Source organism: Mustela putorius, unplaced genomic scaffold, assembly GCF_011764305.1.
Source record: "Mustela putorius furo isolate JIRA1106 unplaced genomic scaffold, ASM1176430v1.1 tig00000738_pilon_pilon_pilon, whole genome shotgun sequence".
Classification (NCBI taxonomy): Eukaryota; Metazoa; Chordata; class Mammalia; order Carnivora; family Mustelidae; genus Mustela; species Mustela putorius.
Genome location: NW_025421463.1, coordinates 9060214 through 9084441, shown reverse-complemented (window position 1 = coordinate 9084441; position 24228 = coordinate 9060214). Strand labels below are relative to the sequence as shown.

The window sequence follows — 24228 nt, the reverse complement described above, 5'->3', positions numbered from 1 at the left end:
CAGGCTTCTGTCCCTCATGCACCACCTTTGTGATTTATGTCTGACCTGTGTCACCTTTCATTTTATTTTCATAGTGTTTTCCTTTTACTGGCTTGCCACTTTTAAGATTTTTTTTTTTTTATTTGACAGGGGGAGAGATCACAAGTAGAGCAGCAGGCAGAGACGGGGGGAAGCAGGCTCCCCGCTGAGCAGAGAGAGCCCGATGTGGGGCTCGATCCCAGGACCCCGAGACCACGACCTGAGCCAAAGGCAGAGGCTTCAATGCACTGAGCCACGCAGGCACCGCAGGCTCGCCACTTTTAATATGACCTCATCCTGTGTAATTCTATCCGTGAAATCATGAAGGAATTCACATTTATTTTTCTCTTCCACATTAAAGTAACTGTGCACCTCTAAAAATGTCCACGTTTGCCCCTGAGCCCACTTAATGTATGCTGTGTGGCGCTATTGGTCACTCTGATGACAGCAGTCTGAACAAGGTCAGAACTTGGATCCTGCCTCAGAAGATCCGGTGTCAGTACCAGCTCTGCCCTTTCCCCGCCCTTTCTGTGCGTCCCCCAGGCAAATGACAAAAGCTTTGAGAGACTCCTGCCTCCGCAAACATGGGGAAGCACACTGAAAAGCACTAGGGAGAGCCAAACTGCCTTGTAAGATCCATGGCGAGGAGCTGGGCTTTGCTCCTGATGGAGGAGGAGGGAAGGGGAGAGCCAGGGACGAGGGTGAGAGAAGGAGAGAACAGAATCCTCCAGACTACATGAGGCTCAGACCCACAGAACCTAAGAAGTGACAGAGGTGGCCCCTGCTCAATGGCAACTTGTTTGCATTGATGTGGTATAAACTCTGGGGTGGTTAGCTTTATATGTCAACTTGGCTGGGCCATGGTATCCACAGATACTTGGTCAAACATTATTCTAGATGTTTCTGTGAAGGTATTTTTCAAATGAGGTCAGTAGACTTTGAGTAAAGCAGATTCTTCTCCATAGTGTGGGTGGGCCTCGTCTAACAAAGTGACGGTTTTAATAGAAGAAAGGCTGGCCTCCCCAGATGAGAGAATTCCACCAGCAGACAGCCTTTGGACTCGAGCTGCCTTTGTTCCCTGGGTGTTCAGCCTGCTGGCCTGCCCTGCAGACTTTGACCTTGCCCAGCCTCCACACTCAACTGGAGCCAATCCAGTAAAATAAATTTCTCTCAGTAGGTAAAAAGAGGTGAGAGGAAGGACTGAGGGAGGGGAGAGGGTGTCGTCAGGAAGGTCTTTTACACTCACAGAAGAAGGGAAAAGAATGTCCCAGGCACCTTGGCCAGCCATGTCAAACTTCTGCTTTCACGGCCTTGCTCCTTCGTACGGGACAGTTTTACCAAACCGTCTTCCTCCTAACTGAAGCTGTTCTTCAGTTAGCTGCTATAGTTAGCTACGTGAACTTCAAAATTGCGGGTTGCAGAAGTAATGCCCTCGGTAAGGTATTTTAGAGTTCCTCTTGTGGCCTGTGGTTACAGAAAGGCAGGAGAGAGGGAGCCAGCGTTTTGAGGAAGGACGGCTCAGCAGCTTAGGAAACTGGTAGAACTTTCCATGCTGGGTCTGAGAGACTTGCTCATTTGGGGCGAAGGCCTCAAGACAGTTTGCTGGCCGAGAAGAAATGGCTTCTCTATATATGTGATTTAAAAATCTCATTTGTTTGGGGCGCCTGGGTGGCTCAGTCGGTTAAGCATCCATCTCTTGATCTCAGCGCCGGTCTTGCTCTCAGGGTCATGAGTTCAAGCCCCATGTTGGGCTCCATGCTGGATGTAGAGCCTACTTTAAAAAAAAATCTATTTTGTGGAGTGTTTAAATTTTCAAACTTTTTTTATTGGTATTTTGGTAGTCGATAACATTTGTTTTCATGACCAGTGTGCGTGAGGCAGGATACTCACACTTGAAATGCATTCTCTTATTTCCTCCTCACACGGCCCTGGAAGGCAACTGTTTACTTTATCCCCATTCTGCAGGGGACAAACTGAGGTACAGAGAGTTTAAGGAATTCAGTCAGGATAGGGGTGCCTGGCTGGCTCAGTCGGTAGTACAGGCAATACTTGATCTTGGGGTCATGAGTTCGAGCCCTCGTCAGGGGTAGAGTTTACTAATTAGTAAATAAATGACTAAATATTCTTTTAAAGAAAGGGGAATTCATTCAGGCTCCCACAGCCAGTAAGTCACGACTTAAAGTGGGATTCGTCTTTGTCCAGATCCCACTCTTTTTTCGCCGCATTGCTTCCCCTTAGAATTAAAAGGAGGGTGCTGGGTTTCCTTTTGAGTGAAAATGTCTGGATCCATCTAGAATGATTTTGTTTGTAATGGCTCTTTCTGTAGTTCTCCCCCACCCCACCCCCATTAGCATATTGGTTTCATGCTCATACTTGTCACTTGTCCCTGTGTGGCAGGAGGCTCAGGTGAACGGGCCAGCCGCCCTGCCCCTCTTACCAGGGGAACAGAACCTTGCTCAGAAGCTGGCTAGACCTGCATCACCTGGCCACTTCTAGCTGCGGGGAGACTAGAAAAGCTGTAGCCGGTGGAGAGTGAGTGCCTTCCACAAGGACAAATTCTGTAGGAGTCAGCTCCACAGGGTGGAATTAATAAATATCTAACAAAGTCATAGAATGTGTTAATACAAATACAGTATCCAGTGTGGGCAGCTGAGTGAGTTCGCTTGCTGCATTTCCAAAAGGACTCTGAGCTGGCCTGCACCCCAGTGGGATGGGTCAGAATGGCAGGGCTCTAGAGATCACATCTAGGATGGCAGGGTCACAGGAACTGAAGACGTTAGTGTAGAGGACAGATTAAAGGGGGACATGGTACTTTTTAAAAATATTGAAAGGAGAGGCGCTTGGCTGGCTTAGTTGGTTAAGCCTCCGGCTGTTGATTTTGGCTCAGGTCATGATCTCAAGGTTATGAGATCGAGCCCTGTGTTGGGCTCCTCAGAGTTCACTGGAGGGTCTCCCTCTCCTCCCTCTGCCCCTCCCCCTGCTCAGGCACCGAGCTCATTCTCTAAAACAAATTCTTTTTTTTTTTTTTTTTTTTAAGATTTTATTTATATATTTGACAGAGAGAGAGCACAAGCAGGCAGAGAAGCATGCAGAGGGAGAGGGAGAAGCAGGCAGCCTGACACGGGACCCGATCCCAGGATCCTGGGATCATGACTTGAGCCGAAGGCAGTCACCTAACCAACTGAGCCACCCAGGCCCCCACAAATCTTTTCAAAAAGTAGTCAAAAGGGCACCTGGGTGGCTCAGTGGGTTAAAGCCTCTGCCTTCGGCTCAGGTCATGATCTCAGGGTCCTGGGATGGAGCCCTGCATCGGGCTCGCTGCTCAGCAGGGAGCCTGCTTCCTCCTCTCTCTGTGCCTGCCTCTCTGTCTCCTTGTGATCTCTGTCTGTCAAATAAATAAATGAAATCTTAAAAAAAAAAAAAAGTAGTCAAAGGACTGCCAATTGGGAGAAAGATTAGATTCTACACAATAGCTTCTAAGGGATCAATGGAGGTGGAAGGGGGGGGGGGGTATTACATTTAAATTAAAGTGTGACAAAGGTTTATTATCCCGGTGTGTGTGACCTCATCCTTCATTCAGTTAGTTATTCAGAAACATGAACCACAGGTTTATCAGGGGCCGGGTCTCGTCTGATGTACCGAATTCCTGAGTGGTGATAATCTCCACCCTTGAGCTCACATGCCTAATGGGAGAGACAGAAACAAAGAAATCAGTTCTGCAGTTCTTTCAGCAGCCCCACCAAGCAGAATTGAACAGTTGGGGCCTGTGAAAATGCTGTTGGCCCCAGGAGGGAAGGAGCCCGCCCTCCAGTGGGTCCAGGAAGGCCCCATGTGGTGAGCTGACCTTGAGCTAGACTCAGGAGCACGATTGAAGGTGGGGAGACAGGCAGGAGCACATTCCTGGAAGGTGGGCCCGCTCGCAAGACCTCGAGGCGTGGACAGAAGGCCTGGGTTGGGTCTCCACCCTGAGTCCTGCCTGCCCAGCCCTGGGGCGGCCCAGCTTAGCTCAGGTCCCACAGCCGAGTTTGGTTTGAAGTTGCAGGGTTGGGGTGTGCACAACAGTGTCTTTAAACATCCAAGGTGTTTGTCCTGAGCTTATCACCACCTGGGCTCAAGCTACAGGCACCACGTTCCCTCGCTAGCCTCCCAGAAGGGAGGAAAGGAGAAGGGGGAGAAAAGGCTTTCTCCTCCGTGAGGTGCGCCTCTGTGTTCCGGAAGGGATGCATCTCCCCACCACAGTCTGGAAGACAGCCCCCTGCCCCCCAGGGACCAGAACAGGGTGGCTCACCCACTTCTGGAGCAGGTGCTGCGAAGGGGAACAGTACTGGCGTCCAGAGCGGGGAGGGGAGGGCGACTGCTGGGTAGACTGCACAGTCTCTGCCGCCGGGGGTCTTGGCACAGGTCCGCGCCTGCCTTGGGGCTGGGCCATCCTGGGCCGCTGGCTGACTTCCCTCTATCTCAGCAGCCTCGCCTTTCTCCTCCGGCTGCCTCCCTCCCCCTGGATTTTCTCCCTCCCTCGGGTCACTTGTCCCCAGTACCTGAGACTGGCCTGCAAGCCCCTCTTTCTCCTCCTCTTCCCGACATCCTCCATGACTCGTCATGGATTCACTCACTCAGCAAGTGCCTTTGCTCTCCCGAGAACCTTCTTTCCCCCCTGCCCAGCCCGGCACCTTGTGCTCTATGCTCAGCTCAGACCTTCCCTATTCCCTCTGCGGGTGTTCAGCGTGTCTCCTGGCTCTCCAGCACCCCGAGCTGGCCTCCGTCATGTCACTAAGCTCTGAAAGCGTTTGTCCAGCTGTCATCCGTGACCACTTTAGGACCAGGGTTCTGTTCATCTTTGCCTCTCTAGCACCTGCCACAGAGGGACAGATAATACGGCTCCAAGAATGTCATGGGAGGGCAAAAAGGTGGATGTGAGGGAGATGGGCTGGAAGAAGGTGAGGAGAAAGCAAGTCGAAGGGAGGGGGAGTGGGCTAAGGGGCGCCAGGCAGGGGATGGAGGCAGATGCGGATGGGTGGGGACTAGGGAAGTGAACAGAGGGCGGGCGTTACTGACCGCAGATTCCAAACATCAGATCGTTTCACTCATAAATATTTCAGTATATCTCTATAAGGTAGGGAATAGGATTCTTATTTAAAAACAAACAAACAGGGGCGCCTGGGTGGCTCAGTGGGTTAAGCCTCTGCCTTTGGCTGAGGTCATGGTCTCAGGGTCCTGGGATGGAGCCCGGCATCGGGCTCCCTGCTCCGTGGGGAGCCTGCTTCCCCCCCACCCCCTGCCTGCTGCTCTGCCTGCCTGATCTCTCTCTGTCAAATAAATAAACAAAATCTTTAAAAAAATAAAAATTAAAAATTAAATATAGAAACAAACAAGCCGTAGTCACAGTACCAGTATATAAAAGTATATATATATGTGTGTGTGTGTGTTTTAACAGTAAAGCCTGGAAGGAAGTCCGCAGAGGGATCGCTGGCTCCTTCGGGAGGCATGAGCGGGTGGTGTTTCCAGTGGAAAGATGGTCGGACATGCGAGCCGACCCGCCACGTCATTGTTTTTTCACAGGCAGCTGACTCCGGCTGCGTCTCTCCCCACCAGGTCTGGAGCCTGCCCCAGGCTGGGTTCGTAGCCTAGGGTGAGGACAGGTCTGCGGTTGTCATTGGCCTTGAAGGCCATCCCCCACTGCTTACAAGCCACATTTCATTGAACCTAAGACACCACGGAGAATGAAAAGAAAAAAACTGCCCCAGCTGAGCTGTCAGGCCATCATTTGTAAGAGCCACCCCGATATGAGAGGGGTTCAAAGTGGAAAGGGGGAAGGGAGCTTACAGACGCAGAAATACAGTGTGTGGTACCTGGGCAGGTGGGGGCAGGGAGGGAGGGGCGGGGACTCAGCCGAGCCGAGCAGCAAGACTGTCTGAGGGCCATTGGCCTTCCGCAAACACAGAAGGAGCTGCTAGTCTTGGCCCAGCAGAGGTAAGGCCTTGAAGGGCCCGAGCAGAGTGAGAGGCGCAGGGGTTCAGAGCCCCGTGCTCCTCGCCTTCCGGGCAGGGGACCTCAGCTGCCCCCTCCGTGGTAGGGACTGTGGGGAGGTGACCTGAGAGGAGGCCTCCTGAGCAGCTTGCACAAGCTGACATTCAGTGAATGCCAGTCATTTTGTCACTATTACTCCTGCTGTTACTGTCACCTATGGGATGATGGTCCAGGTCACAGTGACACAGTCCACCCCGTTGGCTGATACACTGAGGAGCTGGCACTGGGGTTTGGGCCTTAAAAAATGAGCCGGGATTAGCCGGCTCATCTCCTTTCTATTGGCATGTGAGATCTCATACCTTGTCTTAGCTCAGCGCCCTGTCTTTTCTGTCATATCCCTTGCACCTTTGCGATGGCGATTGTGACCTCCCACTGGACCATGAATGTGCTGAGGGCAGGAGCTGCTTGGTTTTGCTCAGCAGAATCTCCCGGGTGCCTGGATGACAGCAAGCGCTGAGTATGTTCTGGAGGCACAGAAGGTAGTGGTGAAGAGTATGGATTTGGTAACCAGAACTCGCTGAGTCTGAATCTCTGCTCTGCAGTATATAAGCTGTGTGACCATGGGCAAGTCATTGACCTCTCTGTGCTCCTTAGTTTACTCATCCTCTTAAGGGCATGGTGAGGGGTTTGTGCCAAGTGCTGTGTCCCATACATGGTGTCCATTACTGGTGGTGATGGTTGTCATCGTCACCTGTGACACAGGTGCCTGACCAAATGGAAGAAAGACATGCCGGGCACAAGCAAAAACAAGGCCCCAAAGGGAGGAGAAGACAGCCAGCTGTGGCGGAGGTCAGTCCCACATGTCCCTCTCTGCCCTGAAGAGTTCAGGTTTTTGACCCCCAGGCAGTTGAGGGCGTGAGGGAATCCTGGACAGTTTTTAGATAGGAGAAAGTACTAGCTGGGTTTACATTTGAAGAAAAAAGTGTGGCGGTGACGTCCAGGCCTGGGGGAGGTGACAGGTCCTGACTGAAATCTTTCACAGTGATGACAGAACTGGGGACAACTCAGAGATGCCTTGAGCAGCTGGAATTCCCAGATTTGGTGATGGTGACTGTTGGAACATGCAGGGTGGTGGGGAGAAGGCTCTAGGCCGCTCCCCTCAAGGCTGACGTGGGAGCAAACGGTCAGCGGGCTTAGAGTGCATGGCACAAAGCCGCCGCAGACGCGGACTTCTCCAAAGCAGTTGAAGAAGCCACAGAGGCCACTGTCTTCAGCTGTTCGGAGCCCTCCCAGGAGTGAGCAGGCTGGGACCAGGGGCCCAGAGCTGGCATGTCTCTGGGGCCACTCTTGCCTGCTCTCAGCCCAGGTCATTGCCACAGTGCTTAGCAGTACTTGGGGTTGCTCTTTGCCTGACGTCGTGCATGCATTGTGTGGCTGAAAAGTCGCAGCACCTATAAGGCAGGCCGTGGGTCTCCGAGGGGAGAAAACAGAGACTACGCCGGCCCCAGATGGCAGCTCCGCAGCCTGAACCCCAGCAGGGGTTTGCAGGGCCTGGCGTCCTCAGGAGCTGGGGACAGGAGCCCCACAGCTGCCCAGGACGTGGACGGTCACCACCCACCGCCCAGAGGGCGGGAAGCCGGTTATTCTTCTGGAACTGGTCACCACTGCCAGTATTTTTCTTCCTTGTTTCCAAAATAGCGAGCTGGGTTACTTTTGTGGTTGAAAACAAAAACAAAACGGATATCCCCAGATTCCTGTGGGTTTAAATTTCTGCTTTTATGGAGTATGCCGACCCCGTGGAAATGTTCATTAAGGAAGTCTGAAAAGTCTCCCACACCTGCAGGGAGTTGGCTGCTCTGGACACATTGTTCTTCTGCTGAGATGGCCGGGGTGGGTCTTGTGTCCCCTCTGCCACTTCCTCCTCTTCCTTTCCCTGTTTAGGCTGACAGACAGCACACCCCCACTGCCCCACCCCCTAGCAGACTGTTCTGGGCATGGCTCTGCCCACTGCTGGCAATCAGGCCTGGAGAACTGTCAGCCCCGTGGGGCCGGGCTCAGACCTGGTGCTCTGGGTCCGCCCACCCCTGCCTGACTCCCTGCCTCGGCCTTCCTCTGCCTCATACATACCCCAGCTGCCCCTCACCAGCAAGCCTATGGTTCTAGAATGACCCGAATCCCTTCTAAAACCGTGCTGATCCTCCCCACCCCCCCCAGGAGAAGAGAGGTGCCCCTCATTTTCAGAGGTCGCCAGGAGGGTCTAGTTGAGGAAAGAGGCCTGCTGGTAAAGCCAGGGATCCAGGAGGAGGGGGCAGGAGGACGCCTGCCCTCCTGGGGTGGCAGAGCTCCCTTCCCCCCCGAGGACCACTGTGGGACCTCACTGCATCTCTGTTCCCTCGTCAGCTAGATGAGGGCCGTGATGCACACCGCGTGGCGTCGGGAGGATTCACCTATGTTCGTATATCAGCAGCCAGCTGGGCATTTAAAGCACGGTTGCCAAGGAAGGGCGTGTGGGCCGATCCTGGGGTTCGGGAGCCTTCGGAGGACTGGGGGCATGGGAGGAACAGGGTCACTTCCAGGTTTCAGAAAGGTCAGTCCTGGGTAGCAGGGGGCATGGAGGGGAAGGAGCGAGGCAGGAGGGGCCGAGGCAGTGCCCTCTGCTGGCCAGGCAGAGACAGATGGCAAGGCGAGAAGGGATCAGGTAGGTTAGACTCAGGAGCCGGAGTGGCCAGAGCATTGTGGCCGGAGGCCAGGGATGACTGTCCTCTGGCCCACATGACTGGGGGTCGCGGAGCTGTGGTTTCTGAAGGAGCAGCACGTTCCACGTACTTGATAAGCCGCTCTCCCCCAGACTCTCCAGAATGGAGCTTGGCTCCCTCTGCCCAGAGAGGCACTTGTCCCGCTCTCTTCGGTTCTTCCCACATGGCGCAGTAAGTGTGTAGTCCCCAAGGGTGGGGAGTGAGACAGAGACACAAAGAAGCCACACTCAGGCATCATTGTGGCATTAAGGCGCCCACCTTTCAGCCCTTTTAAAGGAACCCTTCTTCATCCCCTCCCGCAGCCATAGTCTAGGGAGAAGAGCACCCCGCACTGCCACTGGGTCCCTCCCTGGGTGCCCCAGCGGCCTGGCTTGTGCCCTGAGCCCCCCCTAGCATCCATCTGTCTGCAGGACCTAAGGTAGAACCGAGGCCAGGCCAGTTTCAAAACTGACGTCACAGAAGCCACAGCTTTAGGAAGCTGACTGCCAGCCCAGCCCCGGCGTGGTCCTGCGGGATGGGCCTGCCTGCCTGGTCACGGGGCCTGGGCTCAGAGGAGGCCTCAGCCCCTCAGGGCACCATAGGGAGGGAACCGCATGTGTCTGGTCCACCGTTGCTTCCATCCCCGGTGCCTAGAGCAGGCCTGATGCAGGAGGAGCTGTACAGCAAGTGAGGGGTCCCTTCACCCCCATCAGAACCTCAGCTGTCGGTGTGAACAGAGCCAGAGGGCCTCCCGTGCAGGGCGGCTGTACAGTCACGCGGGACAGCAAGCCGCACGTGCCTGCTCCCTCGGGTGCTGTTGGTAGATGGGTGACGGCACCATGCTGGCGGGGCACTGCCTGCAGGGCCAGGTGCGGGAGCCAGAGGAGACGGCTGTGACAGAGGGGGACTTGGAGAGTGCCCAGCGTCAGGACACCCAGGGTCTTACTCCCTGAACCTTAAAACATTCACCTGGGATCCTGGGATCAAGTCCCATATTGGGCTCCCTCCCCCACGGGGAGCTGGCTTCTCCCTCTGCCTCTGCTCCCCCTGCTTGTACACACTCACTCTCTCTGTGTCAAATAAAAAAATCTTAACACACACACACACACACACACACATAAAATACACGCACATAAGATACACACACATGCACACATACACACACATTGACCAGCCCTGTCTTGTCCCAGAGTTCTAACTAGGGTACAGTTGTGCCAGTCAGGGGTGATTTGTGTGATAGAATATTGGCCCCAAAAAGCAGGGGACCAGACTGTCTGTGCTGTGGTGGAGCTTATTTAATGGGGCGCCTGGGGGGCTCAAGCCTCCCGACTCCTGATCTCAGCTCAGGTCTGATCTCAGGGTTGTGAGTTCAGGCCCCATGTTGGGCTCCACACTGGGTGTGAAACCTACTTAAAAACAAACAGGGCTGCCTGAGGATGGATTCTAGAAGAGCTCAGAGGGGAGTGACCCTGGTCTTGAGAGCTCAAGAATGTTGGAGCTGACTGGCCCGGACATCTTTTTTTTTTTTTTTTTTAATATAAAAGAATTTTTTAAAAAATTTTTATTAATATACAATGTATTATTTGCCCCAGGGGTACAGGTCTGTGAATCGTCAGGCTTACACATTTCACAGCACTCACCATAGCACATACCCTCCCCAATGTCCATGACCCAGCCACCCTCTCCCTCCCCCCCTCCCCCCACCCCCAGCAACCCTCAGTTTGTTTCGTGAGATTAAGAGTCTCTTATGGTTTGTCTCCCTCCCGATCCCACCTTGTTTCATTTTTTCCCTTCCTACCTCCCCCAACCACCCCCCCCCCGCCATAAAAGAATTTTAAATGCTCTTGTGTAACTCCTTTGTCACTTATCTTAGAAGCAGAAAAAGCTCCTGAGGTATAAAGCAAAGCTTAGAGAGTTTTCTGATTACCACCATAATTTAGAACAGAAGCTTCCAAAATGGGCTGATTTCATCATAGAAAAGACAAAAAGACCCATTAGGGGACGGAAAGGAAATGTTGAACCGAGAAAGAAAAAAAGAAAAATGAAGGTTTATAACTACACATAACATTCGTTTTAGGTGTACCACATCGCAGTTAAATATTTGTGTCTATTGTGAAATGATCACCACAGTAGGTCTACTTAACATCCATTGTCATATGTAATTATGAAATTTTTTTGCTATGATGAAAACTTTTAAAATTTATTCTCTTAGAAACTTTCAAATATGCAGTACAGTATTTTTTTATTGACGTATAATGTATTATTAGCCCCGGGGTACAGGTCTGTGAATCGCCAGGTTTACACACTTCATAGCACTCACCATAGCACATACGTTCCCCAGTATCCATAACCCAACCACCCTCCCTCTCCCCCTGCCCCCCTGCCACCCCTCCTACCACCCCCACCCCCCCCGCAACCCTCAGTTTGTTTTGTGAGATTAAGAGTCTCTTACGGTTTGTCTCCCTCCCGATCCCATCTTGTTTCCTTTTTTTCCTTTCCTACCCCCAAACCCCCAACGTTGCCTCTCAACTTCCTCATATCAGGGAGATCATATGATAATCGTCTTTCTCTGATTGACTTATTTTGTTAAGCATAATACTCTCTAGTCCCATCCACATTGTCGCAAATGGCAAGATTTCATTTCTTTTGATGGCTGCGTAGTATTCCATTGTATATATATACCACTTCTTCTTTATCCATTCATCTGTTGATGGACAGCTAAGTTCTTTCCACAGTTTGGCTACTGTGGACATTGCTGCTATAAACATTCAGGTGCACGTGCCCCTTCGGATCACTACATTTGTATCTTTAGGGTAAATACCCAGTAGTGTTTGCTGGGTCGTAGGGTAGCTCTATTTTCAACTTTTTAAGGAAACTCCATGCTGTTTTCCAGAGTGTCTGTACCAGCTTGCATTCCCACCAACAGTGTAGGAGGGTTCCCCTTTCTCCGCATCCTCGCCAGCATCTGTCATTTCCTGTGTAAGGTGGTATCTCATTGTGGTTTTGATTGGTATTTCCCTGATGCTGAGTGATGTGGAACATTTTTTCATGTGTCTGTTGGCCATCAGGATGTCTTCTTTGCAGGAATGTCCTCTGCCCATTTCTTGATTGGATTGTTTGTTCTTTGGGTGTTGAGTTTGGTAAGTTCTTTTTTTTTTTTTTTTTTGAGATTTTATTTATTTATTTGACAGACAGAGGTCACAAGTAGGCAAGAGAGGCAGGCAGGCACTGAGCCACCCAGGCGCCTCTGGTAAGTTCTTTATAGATTTTAGATACTAGCCCTTTATCTGATATGTCGTTTGCAAATGTCTTCTCCCATTCTGTCAGTTGTCTTTTGGTTTTGTTAACTGTTTCCTTTGCTGTGCAAAAGCTTTTGATCTTGATGAAGTTCCGGTAGTTCACTTTTGCCTTTGCTTCCCTTGTCTTTGGCAATGTTTCTAGGAAGAAGTTGCTGCGGCTGAGGTCGAAGAGGTTGCTGCCTGTGTTCTCCTCAATTTTGATGGATTCCTTTCTCACATTGAGGTCCTTCATCCATTTTGAGTCTCTTTTCGTGTGTGGTGTAAGGATATGGTCCAGTTTCATTCTTCTGCATGTGGCTTGTCCAATTTTTCCAACACCATTTGTTGAAGAGACTGTCATTTTTCCATTGGACATTCTTTCCTGCTTTGTCGAAGATGAGTTGACCATAGAGTTGAGGGTCTATTTCTGGGCTCTCTTTTCTGTTCCATTGATCTATCTGTCTGTTTTTGTGCCAGTACCACACTGTCTTGATGATGACAGCTTTGTAATAGAGCTTGAAGTCTGGAATTGTGATGCCACCAACTTTGGCTTTCTTTTTCAATATTTCTTTGGCTATTCAAGGTCTTTTCTGGTTCCATATAAATTTTAGGATTATTTGTTCCATTTCTTTGAAAAAAATGGATGAGATTTTGATAGGGATTACATTAAATGTGTAGATTGCTTTAGGTAGCGTAGACATTTTCACAATATTTGTTCTTCCAACCCATGAGCATGGAACATTTTTCCATTTCTTTGTGTTTACCTCAATTTCTTTCATGAGTACTTTGTCGTTTTCTAGTACAGATTCTTTGCCTCTTTGGTTAGGTTTATTCCTAGGTATCTTATTGTTTTGGTGCAATTGTAAATGGGATTGACTCTTTAATTTCTCTTTCTTCTGTCTTATTGTTGGTGTACAGAAATGCAACTGATTTCTGTGCGATGATTTTATATCCTGACACTTTACTGAATTCCTGTACAAGTTCTAGCAGATTTGGAGTGGAGTCTTTTGTGGCCCGGACATCTTACCCTCAGCTTTGGCCCAGTCTGAAGTAGGCAGAGGTCATGACTGCACAGCAGTGTGAGAGCACTAAGTGCCGCTGGATTGTACACTTTAAAATGGCCAATTTTATCAGATGTGACCTTCACCTGAATGTAAAAAGAGCCGCCGCACTTACTGCACACTGTTTTGTGGCAAGAGCCACGCAGACATCTCGCTGGCATTATTGTACTCTCTGGGGGCAGCTCTGTGGGGCAGCGGGTGTCTATCCTGGGCCCTTCGCTTCATAGGTTAGGTCTCAGGAGGCTCGAGAGGAAACTGGTCCTGTTGGGCCCCTAGGACGTGGGCCTGGGGCAGGGGAAGCAGATGGATTTAGTCTCCGTTATGTGCCACTTTGGAACCTTTTACATTTTGAACCGTGTGAGTGGTTGCCAAAAGTTGATAGAGAATCAAGAAGGAACGTTTGATTTACAAAAATGGAACAAAACACCATCTCCACAGTGTCCTGTCAGAAACCAGCACCCTAAGGCTGGACCTGCTGGACTCCTGGCCCCACTTATTGGATGGGTGAACTGAACCGAACTGAGGCCGCCTCAGTGGTCAGTGGCTCTCCCGGCCCCATGAGAATTAAGTGACAGGTACCGTATGAGTCCATGTAATGAGGTATCTGGGGAGTCAGAATTGCAAAGACAGTGTAGTGGAGCGATGCCTGTGTGGCTTAGTCATTAAGCGTCTGCCTTTGGCTCAGGTAGTGATCCCAGGGTGCTGGGATTGAGCCCCGCATCGGGCTCTCTGCTCAGCGGGGAGTCTGCTTCTCCCTCTCCCTTTTCCCCTCCCTGGTGCTCGTGCTCACTCGCTCTCTCTAATAAATAAATAAAATCTTAAAAAAAAAAAAAAAAAAAAAAGACGGTGGTGCGGTGGAACCAGGGCTGCGGGAGGGGAGAATGGGGCATTAGAGCTGCAGATTTAGAAGATGAAATCGGCGGCGGGGATGATGGCCTGACACTTGTGTGTATTCAATGCCACTGAACTATACACTAAAAGTTGGTTAAGATGGCAAATACCCGGTGCATTTTCACATAATTTAAAAAGTAAAAATAACATAGAGATAAAGTACAGCCGGAAAACACATTAAATGACAAAACGGGACAAGGTAGGTAGCCATTTGCATCCTCAAGGCCCTTCTGGGGTGCCCAGAAACCATCCGTCATCCTCCTCCTCCTCCCTGGCTCTTCCCGCCCTGGCCCTGCACACAGCTGAGTTCGTCTGTCTGGGTGTCCCCACACCGTGACTTGTGGTTTCTTCTCCACAGAGAAGGCGACAGATGGCTCCCTGCAGAGTGAGGACTGGGCCCTCAACATGGAGATCTGCGACATCATCAACGAGACAGAGGAAGGGTGAGGCCCGCACACGGGAGGCCGGGGTGGGGCACGGGCTCGGCCGGCGGCAGCCCTGCTGGTGGCCCTTGGTTCCAGGAGGGTGACAGATGTCATCTGAGTCCCACCCTAGGCAGCAGTGTGGCATCCTAGGCATTTGGAAACCAAGAGCTGCCCCCAACCCTATCATGAGTTAGATGAGAGAGAGAGAGATGCCCCTGGGGTCTTCCAGCCCACGCGTGTGTCTCAGTGGCAGCTGACCAACTGGACCTCTTAGAATGTCACCTGAGCCACATCCTCCTGGGACAAGGCCAGCTGGCCGCCTGGGCACTGGGACATGGCCCCAAGCACCTTTCTGCATTCTGTGGCCTGGAAAGGGCAGGGGAACTCCCAGCTTTCTCTGTGAGCAAGACCAGACTTTCATTTCCTTAAGATTTGGGTCAGGGCACACTGAGAAGGCAGTGACAGTAAAGCAGAATTGAGAGCCCATCGGCTTTAGCCTTTGCTGAACATATCCGGTACGCAGGTCACCCAGGGCATATGCCATGGAGGAGGCATCGTGGCCCTGGACACTTGGTCTCTGACTAGCTGTCACTGACCAGCTGTGTGACCTTGGGCAAATCGCTGTGCCTCCTTAGGTCTTTACTGTCAGAGGTAAAGCTCTTTCAGATTCTTCCAGCAATAAGCCCAATGTCCTAGGGGAAGCAGAGAAGGAAAGCAGGGTCATGGTGCTTCTTAGGAAAACTCAGGAAGGGCAGCATGTGGTGTGAAGACCACAGTGATCAGGAAGGACTGCCTGACAAGGCCTTTGTTCAGGAAAATCAGAATCAACGCCCGGAGCAGACCTCTCACTTCCATCTGCATTTCTCATGGGATGATCCATTCCGCCTGCGAGGCCCCTCTTAGCCCAGCAGTGCTCTGTGGGGAGAGAGGTCGGCTGGAGGCAGGCAGCTTCCAGCGTCCACTGTGGAGCTCGGTGGACTTGCCAAGCCGCTGGTGGGGGACACTAGGACCACTCCTGGCCTCCTGCAAGTAAGCTGGCGAGTGGTGGGCAGACGATGGTGGCAGGACCACCACGATGAAAGTGGGGGGCAGAAATGCCCACAGATCCTCAGAGAAGGCCTCAGGGCAGCAAGTCCCTGTGCCCTTGTAAATGTTGGAGGAACTGGGGGGTTCGTGCATGTCTGGGTTCAAGTGCCTGCTGTTGACTTGAACAGTTCCTGTGTTCCAGGCACTGCATGAGGCACTAGGGACCCAGCAGTGAGCAAAGCAGATGTGACCCTCGGCCTCCCCACGCTTGTCATCTAAACTTGAGTCTCTGGCCTACCCCCTCCATTGGGCTGTGGCCTCCTTGTCGTCTGCTTTGTGATTCTAGCCGGCTACTAAACACAAGGGGCCCACAGCAATGGCACCTAAGCCGGGACCTCTGATTCCGGAAGCCGTGCTTTTTCTCTGGGCCACTCTGTGGGGAGCGGTGACAAGTCCCTTTAGAGAGCTGAAGTGGCCACAGGTGAGAAGTCCTGAGGGTGAGGAGGGGCCGCACGGCATCGGGTTGAAAACTGCCCTTATACACTTCCGTACAGGAGCCCACCGTGTCAGGGACCATGGTGCATGTCCCCTTGGTCACAGCCTTGATAGGCCTCCGTGGCACCTCCCCACCTTGCCTGCCACCTTCACTCATGCTGGGGGACTCATGTCAGGGTTCCTGCCTTCCCTGACCTGCCCTTGACGGACTCACCACTGAACAGGCCGATGCCTGGCAGACAGCAGGACAGGCCCCCGAATGCCACTCAGCGGCCTAGGAAATGTTGCTCATGTCCTGTAGCAAGCTGGGCTCTGGGGAGGCAGAGTGTCAAAAGGGGACCCCATTCCCACCCTGCCCCCATCGGAGGTGGCCTCTTTAGCCTGGCAGCCCCAGGTGGGTGCCGTGTGGCAGTGCACACAGAGATGGGGGACTAGGAAAGAGTCGTGGTCAAGGCGGATTTTAGCTGTGCCTTCACCAGGTGGACATGGAAGTTGGGGGCCACAAGGCTTTTAGGCCAGAGCAGTCAGGTCAACGTGGATTTCACCTGTATAGGCCCAAGGGCGGGCTGCAGGGGTGAGGGCAACATATGGGGCTTAGGGGAGCAGGCAGCCGCCAAGGCTTTCCGGGCTCCCCCTGCACTTAGGTGTATCCACCCTCCAAGCCTCTCCCTCTCCCTCCCCACAGGGCCTCCATTCTGTCCCTCCTCCCTCTGCTTGAACCACTTCCCTGGCCCGCCCTCCTGCAGCTGGCTCCATCTTGTCCTTCACACCCAGCTGTGATGCCACCTCCTCAGAGAGGACTCCTCTGAGCCCCTCTCCCCAACACCCACCCACTCGGACTGCAGGCTCTTCTTCTCTCCCATGTTGGCGTGGGTCTCCCTGGAGCGCGTGGCCCAGCACAGTGCCGGCATGTGTGGCTGCTTAGTCGAGGAGAAGGGTGGGTGGAGAGAGGAAGTGGCCAGGATGGGGCACTGGGACTCTGTGCCAGCAGCTGACTGGTTCTTAGACCTCAGTATATACGGGGGGCCCTGGAGGCCTCCCTGAGAGCTTGGTCCAGGCAGGGGTCAGGGGTGGGAGCCCAGGGTTTTACATTTTTTACATATCCTCACACCTCCCGGTCAGGGGATTCAGGTGCTGTGGGTCCAGGGTCGACACACAGAATCTCTGCCAAGTATTTATGATCTACAGAGGACTTTGGTGGGACGGTCCGTTTCTGTTGTGATTAGAACCCCTGTGTTCAACAGGAAGCAGGACCCAGGGAAGACAGATAAATAAAAACCATCCCCGTGTCCCAGTTTCTTCTGATCTTAGGTGGGCGGCCCCGTGAGTTTGATACATCCTTCCTTTTGTCCCTCTGCCCAGTCCCAAAGATGCCTTCCGAGCAGTGAAGAAGAGAATCGTAGGGAATAAGAACTTCCATGAGGTGATGCTGGCTCTCACGGTGAGTGCCCCGTCCGTCCGTCTGTCCGTCTGTGGTAAAACCACACGTCCCCCAGGCCCAGGAGGACTCCAGCCACCCTGCGGCTCCTCTCCCAAGGGCTGGGAAGGAAAGGTCTGTGGGCAGAGAGAGCACTGTACTGTCTAGAGTGCCAGCGGATGCGGAGTGGCGGGAGGGGCAGTTTGGAAAAGTTCCCTCCAGCCTGTGGGCACGGGGAGCAGACGCACTGAGGCCCACATCCCTCCAGAACCAGACATGGAGAGCTTGCACCAGACCTGCCAGCTTACACAGAAGTTTAGTGAAGCCAGACGTTGGCAGGCAGAAAGTCTGGCAGGTCACCGGGTGCTGCTGACTGGCACTTGGGACCTTGAGAAATGAACATAAAGCAAATGCCAGTGGCTGAGGACAAACCAGGTGGGAGTGGGCATCCTGGCTGTTGGAGGGGTTGGGCTGGGCTGGAGACGAGAGCAGGGCTTACAACATCCAGGAATCCAGCTCCCCGGAAGAACAAGGCCCCTCCTGCCGGTGAGAGGGAGCAGGAACAGGGAGGGAAGCCTGGTTCCTTTCTTTCTGGGGCTGCAGGGTCACCGTAGGATTACAAAGTTTGCTTTGGTTTCCACTTGGAGAGCTACCTTCCCTCTGGGCTGTGGTCCTCTTGGAAATAGCATCAAAGTTTGCTTTGGTTTCCACTTGGAGAGCTACCTTCCCTCTGGGCCATGGTCCTCTTAGAAATAGCATCAGGACAGGCTAAGCACTGAGGCACTCTGCGGGGGGCCACTAGCCAGCACCCCAGCCCCCGAATCGGGGCACTGTTCCCTCGTCTCCGTGTTCCAGGGTCTCCCTTGAGGGAGCCCCACCTGGATTCAGCCTATCCTCTGGGATGGAGGCAGAGTGCAAGGGTGGGGGTCCTGGACAACCCTCTGGTGCTCGGATGAGTGCTCACGGGCATCTCCCGGCCTCCAGGTCTTAGAAACCTGTGTCAAGAACTGCGGGCATCGCTTCCACCTGCTGGTGGCCAGCCAGGACTTCGTGGAGGGTGTGCTGGTGAGGACCATCCTGCCCAAGAACAACCCGCCCACCATTGTGCACGACAAGGTTCTCAACCTCATCCAGGTGAGTGTGGCCAGGCACACTGGGCCGAGCTCCGGGCCCTGCCCGGGGAAAAAGGTGCCCCCGCCATTGCTGCTCTGTGTCCCCTTGCTTCTGTGTGCTTGTCCTGCGGGGTGTCTTGGTCATCCGCTGACTGGAGGTTCCGAGTGTGGGGAGGCCTGGCTTGGTGGGGGCTGTCCGGGCACTGAAGTCTAAGGACCAGCAAGTCAGCGAGGGAATTTCTGCTCTGCAGGCGGGTGGGCAGGCCCGCAGGGGAGATGGTGAGCAGAGGTTACTGGCCGTGTCCCCTTGTCCCCTCTCAGTCCTGGGCTGACGCGTTCCGCAGCTCGCCCGACTTGACAGGTGTGGTGGCCGTCTACGAGGACCTGCGAAGGAAGGGTCTGGAGTTCCCGATGACCGACTTGGACATGCTGTCACCCATCCACACGCCTCAGAGGGTGAGGAGACCCAGCTGGTGGGAGCGGTGCGAAGGGGAGTCGGGGGAGCTCCCTCCTCCCTTATTGGCCGCACTGATCCCCTTTTCTACCTTCTAGACCGTGTTCAGCTCAGAGGCACCATCAGGGCAGAACTCTGTGGCCACAGACGCCAGCCACGGAGGGGACCCCACCCAGCACACCACCCCTCTGCCCATCCAAGCCGCACTCCCCAGCGACACCTCCATCACTCCAACCCCTGAGCAGGTAAATAAACAAGCCTGAGTCAGAGCCACGTGGGTCAGGGAGGGCCCCTCTCAGTCTGAAAATTACTGTCCGAAGGGCAGTCCCATGGGGCAGATAATAATTATTCCTGTTTCATAGAGGAGGCTTAGATAAGCTCACTTGCCCAGAGCCACACACGGCTCATCGGAGATGGTGGTAGGACACAAACTCGGGTGTGCCTGACTCCCAGCAGGCTCCATCCTGCACCTTGGCCAGCCGTTCTCCAAACTGTGTTCCAACGGAGCCCTTCAGGCAGCACCTCGGAGTGGGTGGAGGTGGGGAGTCCCCAGCAGGCAGCCTCTTCAACCACAGCATCTCCATTTACCTTGTGGGGTTCCTTTATGGGCTTACATAGGATTCCATCTGAACAGAGGCTCTGGCTAAAAACAGTTTTAAACCATGTGCACATAAAACAATTTTTTAAACCCTTTCCACCACAATGCTTCCCACCAAGCCCCAAGAAGAAGGTTTGAGGTATAGTGTGAGATTCCGGGGGCCGGGGTATGAGCAGGTGTTCCCAGGCTTTCTGAGGAGCTTTGCAGGCTCACCCACCAGAGACTCGCGGCCACTGACTTAGCTTCTGTCTCTCAGTTTCTTCTGCCAGGAACGGGGGGGCAAGGCCCCCTGCTGAGACTGCACACCCCAACAAGGGGTGTCCAACGCCATGGCCAGTGTCCGCTGGGTGCGGGCTTGTTTTATTTGTTTGTTTAAGTAATCTCTACTACCCAACGTGGGGCTTGAACTCAACAACCCCGAGATCAAGAGTTGCACGCTTTTCCAAATGAGCCCGCCAGGCACCCCAGCGTGCTCTCATTTTAGCCCCCAGGCTGTTGGATGCGGGTTGAGGCCTTGCGTGGGTGGGGTGCCCACTTTTGAGGCGGGTAAGAACTTCAGAGCTGTCCTTGCAGCTGAGTCTAAAAGCCTAGCTGCTACAGGGACTGGCAAGAGAGACACACGGGTGTGTGATGGAAACAAAGTGAAACTTGACCTTCCGAAGCGCACCTGCTGATTTCCTGTACAGTCCCATTTGGATTTGTGAACAAACCTGCCAGCAGCCCTCCCCACCCCAGCCTATCTGAAGAGAGGCCTCTGTATTTGATACCTTAAAGAAGTTATAAAATCACCTCCCAGACTTACAGGTATTAGTAGAAAAATTTTCCCGACTGGACAGATAATTAAAGGTATATGCAAACTGTAAACTCACCCTGTGATCCAGATTTTATGTTACCAGGTTATGATTTTAACCAGTTTGTCTGAAGTCTAGCATCTGCATGGATTAAGACTGGTTACATCCAGTGCCAGAAGACTCTTGCAAAACCAAACTCAGTAGGAGTTCATTTCCAGCTCCCCTCTTGTCTCCTGGGGTGTGTTAAAGCTTTCAGGCATGCAGTGACGTCACTCCCAGACTCCACTGTAATTAGGTCCCATCTGACCCGGATGCACGGGGCCTGTGGTCAGTAGCTTTCCCACTCATTTATACTGGGAGCGTTCCTTAGACAGGCCGAAGACAGCAGACATTTTGCAGGGTTCGGAAGGTGTCCATGAGCTGCGGGGGATGTGTAGCACCTGTGTCTGTATCCCTGTTTCTTCTCCTGTAGAGGCTGTGATAACGAAATATGCCTCGTAAGACTGGTAGTTTAATGAGCAATAAAAGTGAAATGCTTGGCACTTAGTAGGTGGTCAGTAAATGGCAGCTGCTCTCATAGGCATGGGGAATTTACATGGTGACACTCCTGAAATCAGCGAGGTCATGTGCATTTCTCGGAACGTAGGCCGCCTAGTCCTAGACCCACGCAGTACTCCATGGCCAAGGGCTCTCTGTCCAGATTAATTTGAGAACCACCATACTGATGGCTTCCTGGACATCAGAGTCCGCAGTGCTCCTGAGGGAACCAAGCACCCCACAGAGCCCCACACCGTTAAGACCCTTCACCCCCTCCCCTGCGTGGGGACTCTGCTGCTTCCTCTACACCAATTCCCCAAGCTAAGACCTTGGAACCCTTTGATCACTGAACACCAGCTACCGTCTTTTGAACCAGTGCTAAATCTCCCTGTTATCTTCAAGGTGGGAGGCCCGGGGGATGTGGTGACACTGGGACTGGTGCTTGGAAGAGCCCAGGAGAAGCAGGCCAGGAGCAAGACAGAATCCCGTCCTCACAGGACAGGATGGGGGAGTAAACTCCTGCCGTCCTAGGAGACAGTGAGATCCTGTCGCCCCAGGGAGGGAAGAGGGCCTGCTGACTTCCCCCCTCTCCCCGTGGCGGGGAGCTGCCCTCCAGGGCCTTGTTAGCTGCTGCCTGGGACCCAGGAGATGCTGGCGCACTCCAGCCCTACTCTGTGGTGCATTTACTCTCGCTCCGCTGCTTTGGGCCTTCCCTGAACCAGGCTTCCCAGTTTGGAGATGGTAACGGTTGGTAGCACCTCTTTGGGGCTGGGGGGTTGGGGGAGGGTAGCCCACCACAGGCCTTTTAGTGCAGGGCTGTGGCTAAGGAGCCTGGAGTGTGCTGGCAGGTCGGCTCTTCTAGGTGCCCCGGCTCACGGTGCCGGGTTCTTCTGTATAGCAATGGTGGCGCTGGACCCCTGGCTTAGCTCACCAGGGCCACCGGTGTGTTTCAGATCGCCAAGCTGCGCAGCGAGCTCGAGATGGTGAGCGGGAATGTGAGGGTGATGTCGGAGATGCTGACGGAGCTGGTGCCCACCCAGGCAGAGCCGGCAGACCTGGAGCTGCTGCAGGTGAGCAGGCAGCTGGCCGCCCCCAGGTTTTCCTGGGGGAAACCAGGAAATCCGCCCGTGCGCATTTCTCCCCCAGCTCCACTGCAGTTTTCACAGCTTATGGGAACTCCGTGGTCACAGTGCGAGAGGTTGAAACCAGGGACGTTGGACTCCCTCCCACTGGAACTCAGGGCTCTAGCATTTTCTGGTTTGAACAGAATAGCTCCTCTTGCCTCAGTTTCCTCATCCGTAGGGTTGTTCTCATTTCCCCCTTTCAGAGTACAGAGCTTAGCAGGCCGGCGGGGCAGCAGCTCCGGCTTTGGGAGGAGAAGGCAGCTGGTCTCAGGCCCCGGGGCCGGTGGGAGCTGTGGGTTTTCACTCCATGTGTCCCACGATATTCCCACAGCCCCATCCCCAGCTGGGGACCACCAAAGGCCCTACCCTACCTGTGGAGGTCAGTTCCTAGAGGTACCAAGAAAGGTTTGGGACCCCAAGGCCCTGGAGTCACCAGGTGGGAGTGATTTGGTTTTCATGGTGACAGCGCACAAGTAGTGAGCCCTTGGGTATGCTGGGCTCTGATGTGGACACTTGCCGTACATCCCCACACCCCACAAGAGGCAGGTACTGTCGTTACCCCATTTTCTAGATCAGCAGACTGAGGCGAAGAGAGAGCATGTAATGTGCCCAGAGTCACGTGGCTGGTAAGCAGCAGAGCTGGAATTTGAATCTAGGAGCCTGGCTCCAGCTGCTGCTCGTCCGCTCTTCGGGCGAGGGAAGGGGGGGGGGTGTTGGGGTAGGAAGTAGGAACAAAGCCACAAGCGTGCTCAGTGGCAGGAGGAAGAGAAGGGAGACCCACAGGGTGTTGAAAGTCACTTGGGCCCGCCCTGTGCCATGATAAAGGCAGATGAGGAAATTCTAGGAGGAAATTCTAGGGGGTGGGTAGCAGGGTCCAGAAGAGAACCAGAGTCAGTGTGGGGCAGTGTCTGGTGTTCACGGTGCCCGCAGGAGAAAAGTCACGACTGTTTGCCCCTGCAGACCGTGACTCAGACACCTGCCCGCCTAGTGACTGGTACCTGAAGAAAGAGTCCGTCTTACAAATGAAAAACTTACACTGCTGTGGCTTTTAGTATTTTTCTCTTTCCAAAAGGAGTTTAAATATATAATTTACTGACTAAAAGTCAGTCAGTGACATGGCAACTAAGTGCAGTGTGAGATCCTGGAGCAGAAGGACATTAGCGGGAGAACAGCGAGCCTGAAGAAAGTCTGGAGTTTAGTTCGTAGCTTGGGTCTGTGTTAACTTCTTCGTCTTGACAGATGCCACACGGAGGAGAAGCTGAGTGAAGGGTTTACCAGAACTCTACCGTCTTGGCAACTTTCCTGCAAATCTAAAACTATTCCAAAGTAAAAAGTATTTGAAAAGAAATTAGGGAAGGGGCACCTGGGTGGCTCAGTCAGTTAAGCGTCTGCCTTCGGCTCGGGTTGTGATCTCAGGATCCTGCGATCGAGCCCCATTTAGGGCTCCAAGCTTCTCGGGGAACCTGCTTCTCCCTCTTCCCTCGGCCCCTCCCTGTAGCTCGTGCTCTGGCACCGGCACGCTCGTACTTGCATGTTCTCGCTCTCTCTAGCTCGGTCTCCAATAAATAAAATCTTTTTAAAAAATGAAGGAAAATACCAAATCAGGGTTTGCAGTTAACAGCTGGAGAGACCTGGTTCGGGTTTTTTTATGTTTTGGTTACAAAAAGATCCCAGTCACCCGGAGACGTTGCGGCATGTTCCGCAGACCGCTGGCGCTGTTGGCTTTCACCTGAGCAAAGGCAGTGTGGGAAGGCCTGCGCGCAGCCAAGCTAAACCAGCTGCATGATCTCTTGAGTGGCTTGTCTCCCATGTGCTCAGTGTTGGCGTAGGACCTTGAAGGTAGGATCCAGAGGGTGTCTGTGGAACCCCGACGGCTGTCCATCCTGCGGAGCTTGGAGTCCGGTTTGGAAGCCCCTCCGTCATCTGAGATGGCACAGAGGCTGGAGCCTGGCCCCCAGTGACTGCCTCCCTCTGGGCCCCGGGGGCCGTGGCCATCTTTCCTCCTCCCTCCGCAGGAGCTCAACCGGACATGCCGAGCCATGCAGCAGCGGGTCCTGGAGCTCATCCCCCGAATCGCTAACGAGCAGCTCACCGAGGAGCTGCTCATTGTCAACGACAACCTCAACAACGTGTTCCTGCGCCACGAACGGTAGCCCACCACCTCCCCTGCCTCTGACTAGCTGCCCCAGCCCACTCCCTCCCCTGGCTTCCCTTCCACTGGTCTGACCTCCCCTCTTCCCTGGTGGGCCTAAGAGTCACGCAGCCTGCTGGCCACCTGTCCTCTCCTCACCACAGCGTG

General features: G+C 53.5%; 1 protein-coding gene across 4 annotated transcripts in view; it reads left to right on the top strand.

Annotated features, from left to right (window-relative positions):
- Nucleotides 1–24228, top strand: part of TOM1 (target of myb1 membrane trafficking protein) — a 41835-nt gene that overhangs the window by 5746 nt on the left and 11861 nt on the right. For 3 of the 4 annotated variants that reach the window (XM_045083957.1, XM_004743102.3, XM_004743103.3), the window contains exons 2-8: nt 14309–14393; nt 17259–17337; nt 18298–18447; nt 18747–18881; nt 18978–19124; nt 21759–21875; nt 23945–24078. In XM_045083957.1, coding sequence (XP_044939892.1) covers nt 14309–14393; nt 17259–17337; nt 18298–18447; nt 18747–18881; nt 18978–19124; nt 21759–21875; nt 23945–24078 — 847 coding nt within the window. Of the gene's footprint in view, nt 1–11938; nt 11971–14308; nt 14394–17258; nt 17338–18297; nt 18448–18746; nt 18882–18977; nt 19125–21758; nt 21876–23944; nt 24079–24228 lie in introns of those variants that run through there. The other variant, XM_045083959.1, reaches the window with a different exon arrangement.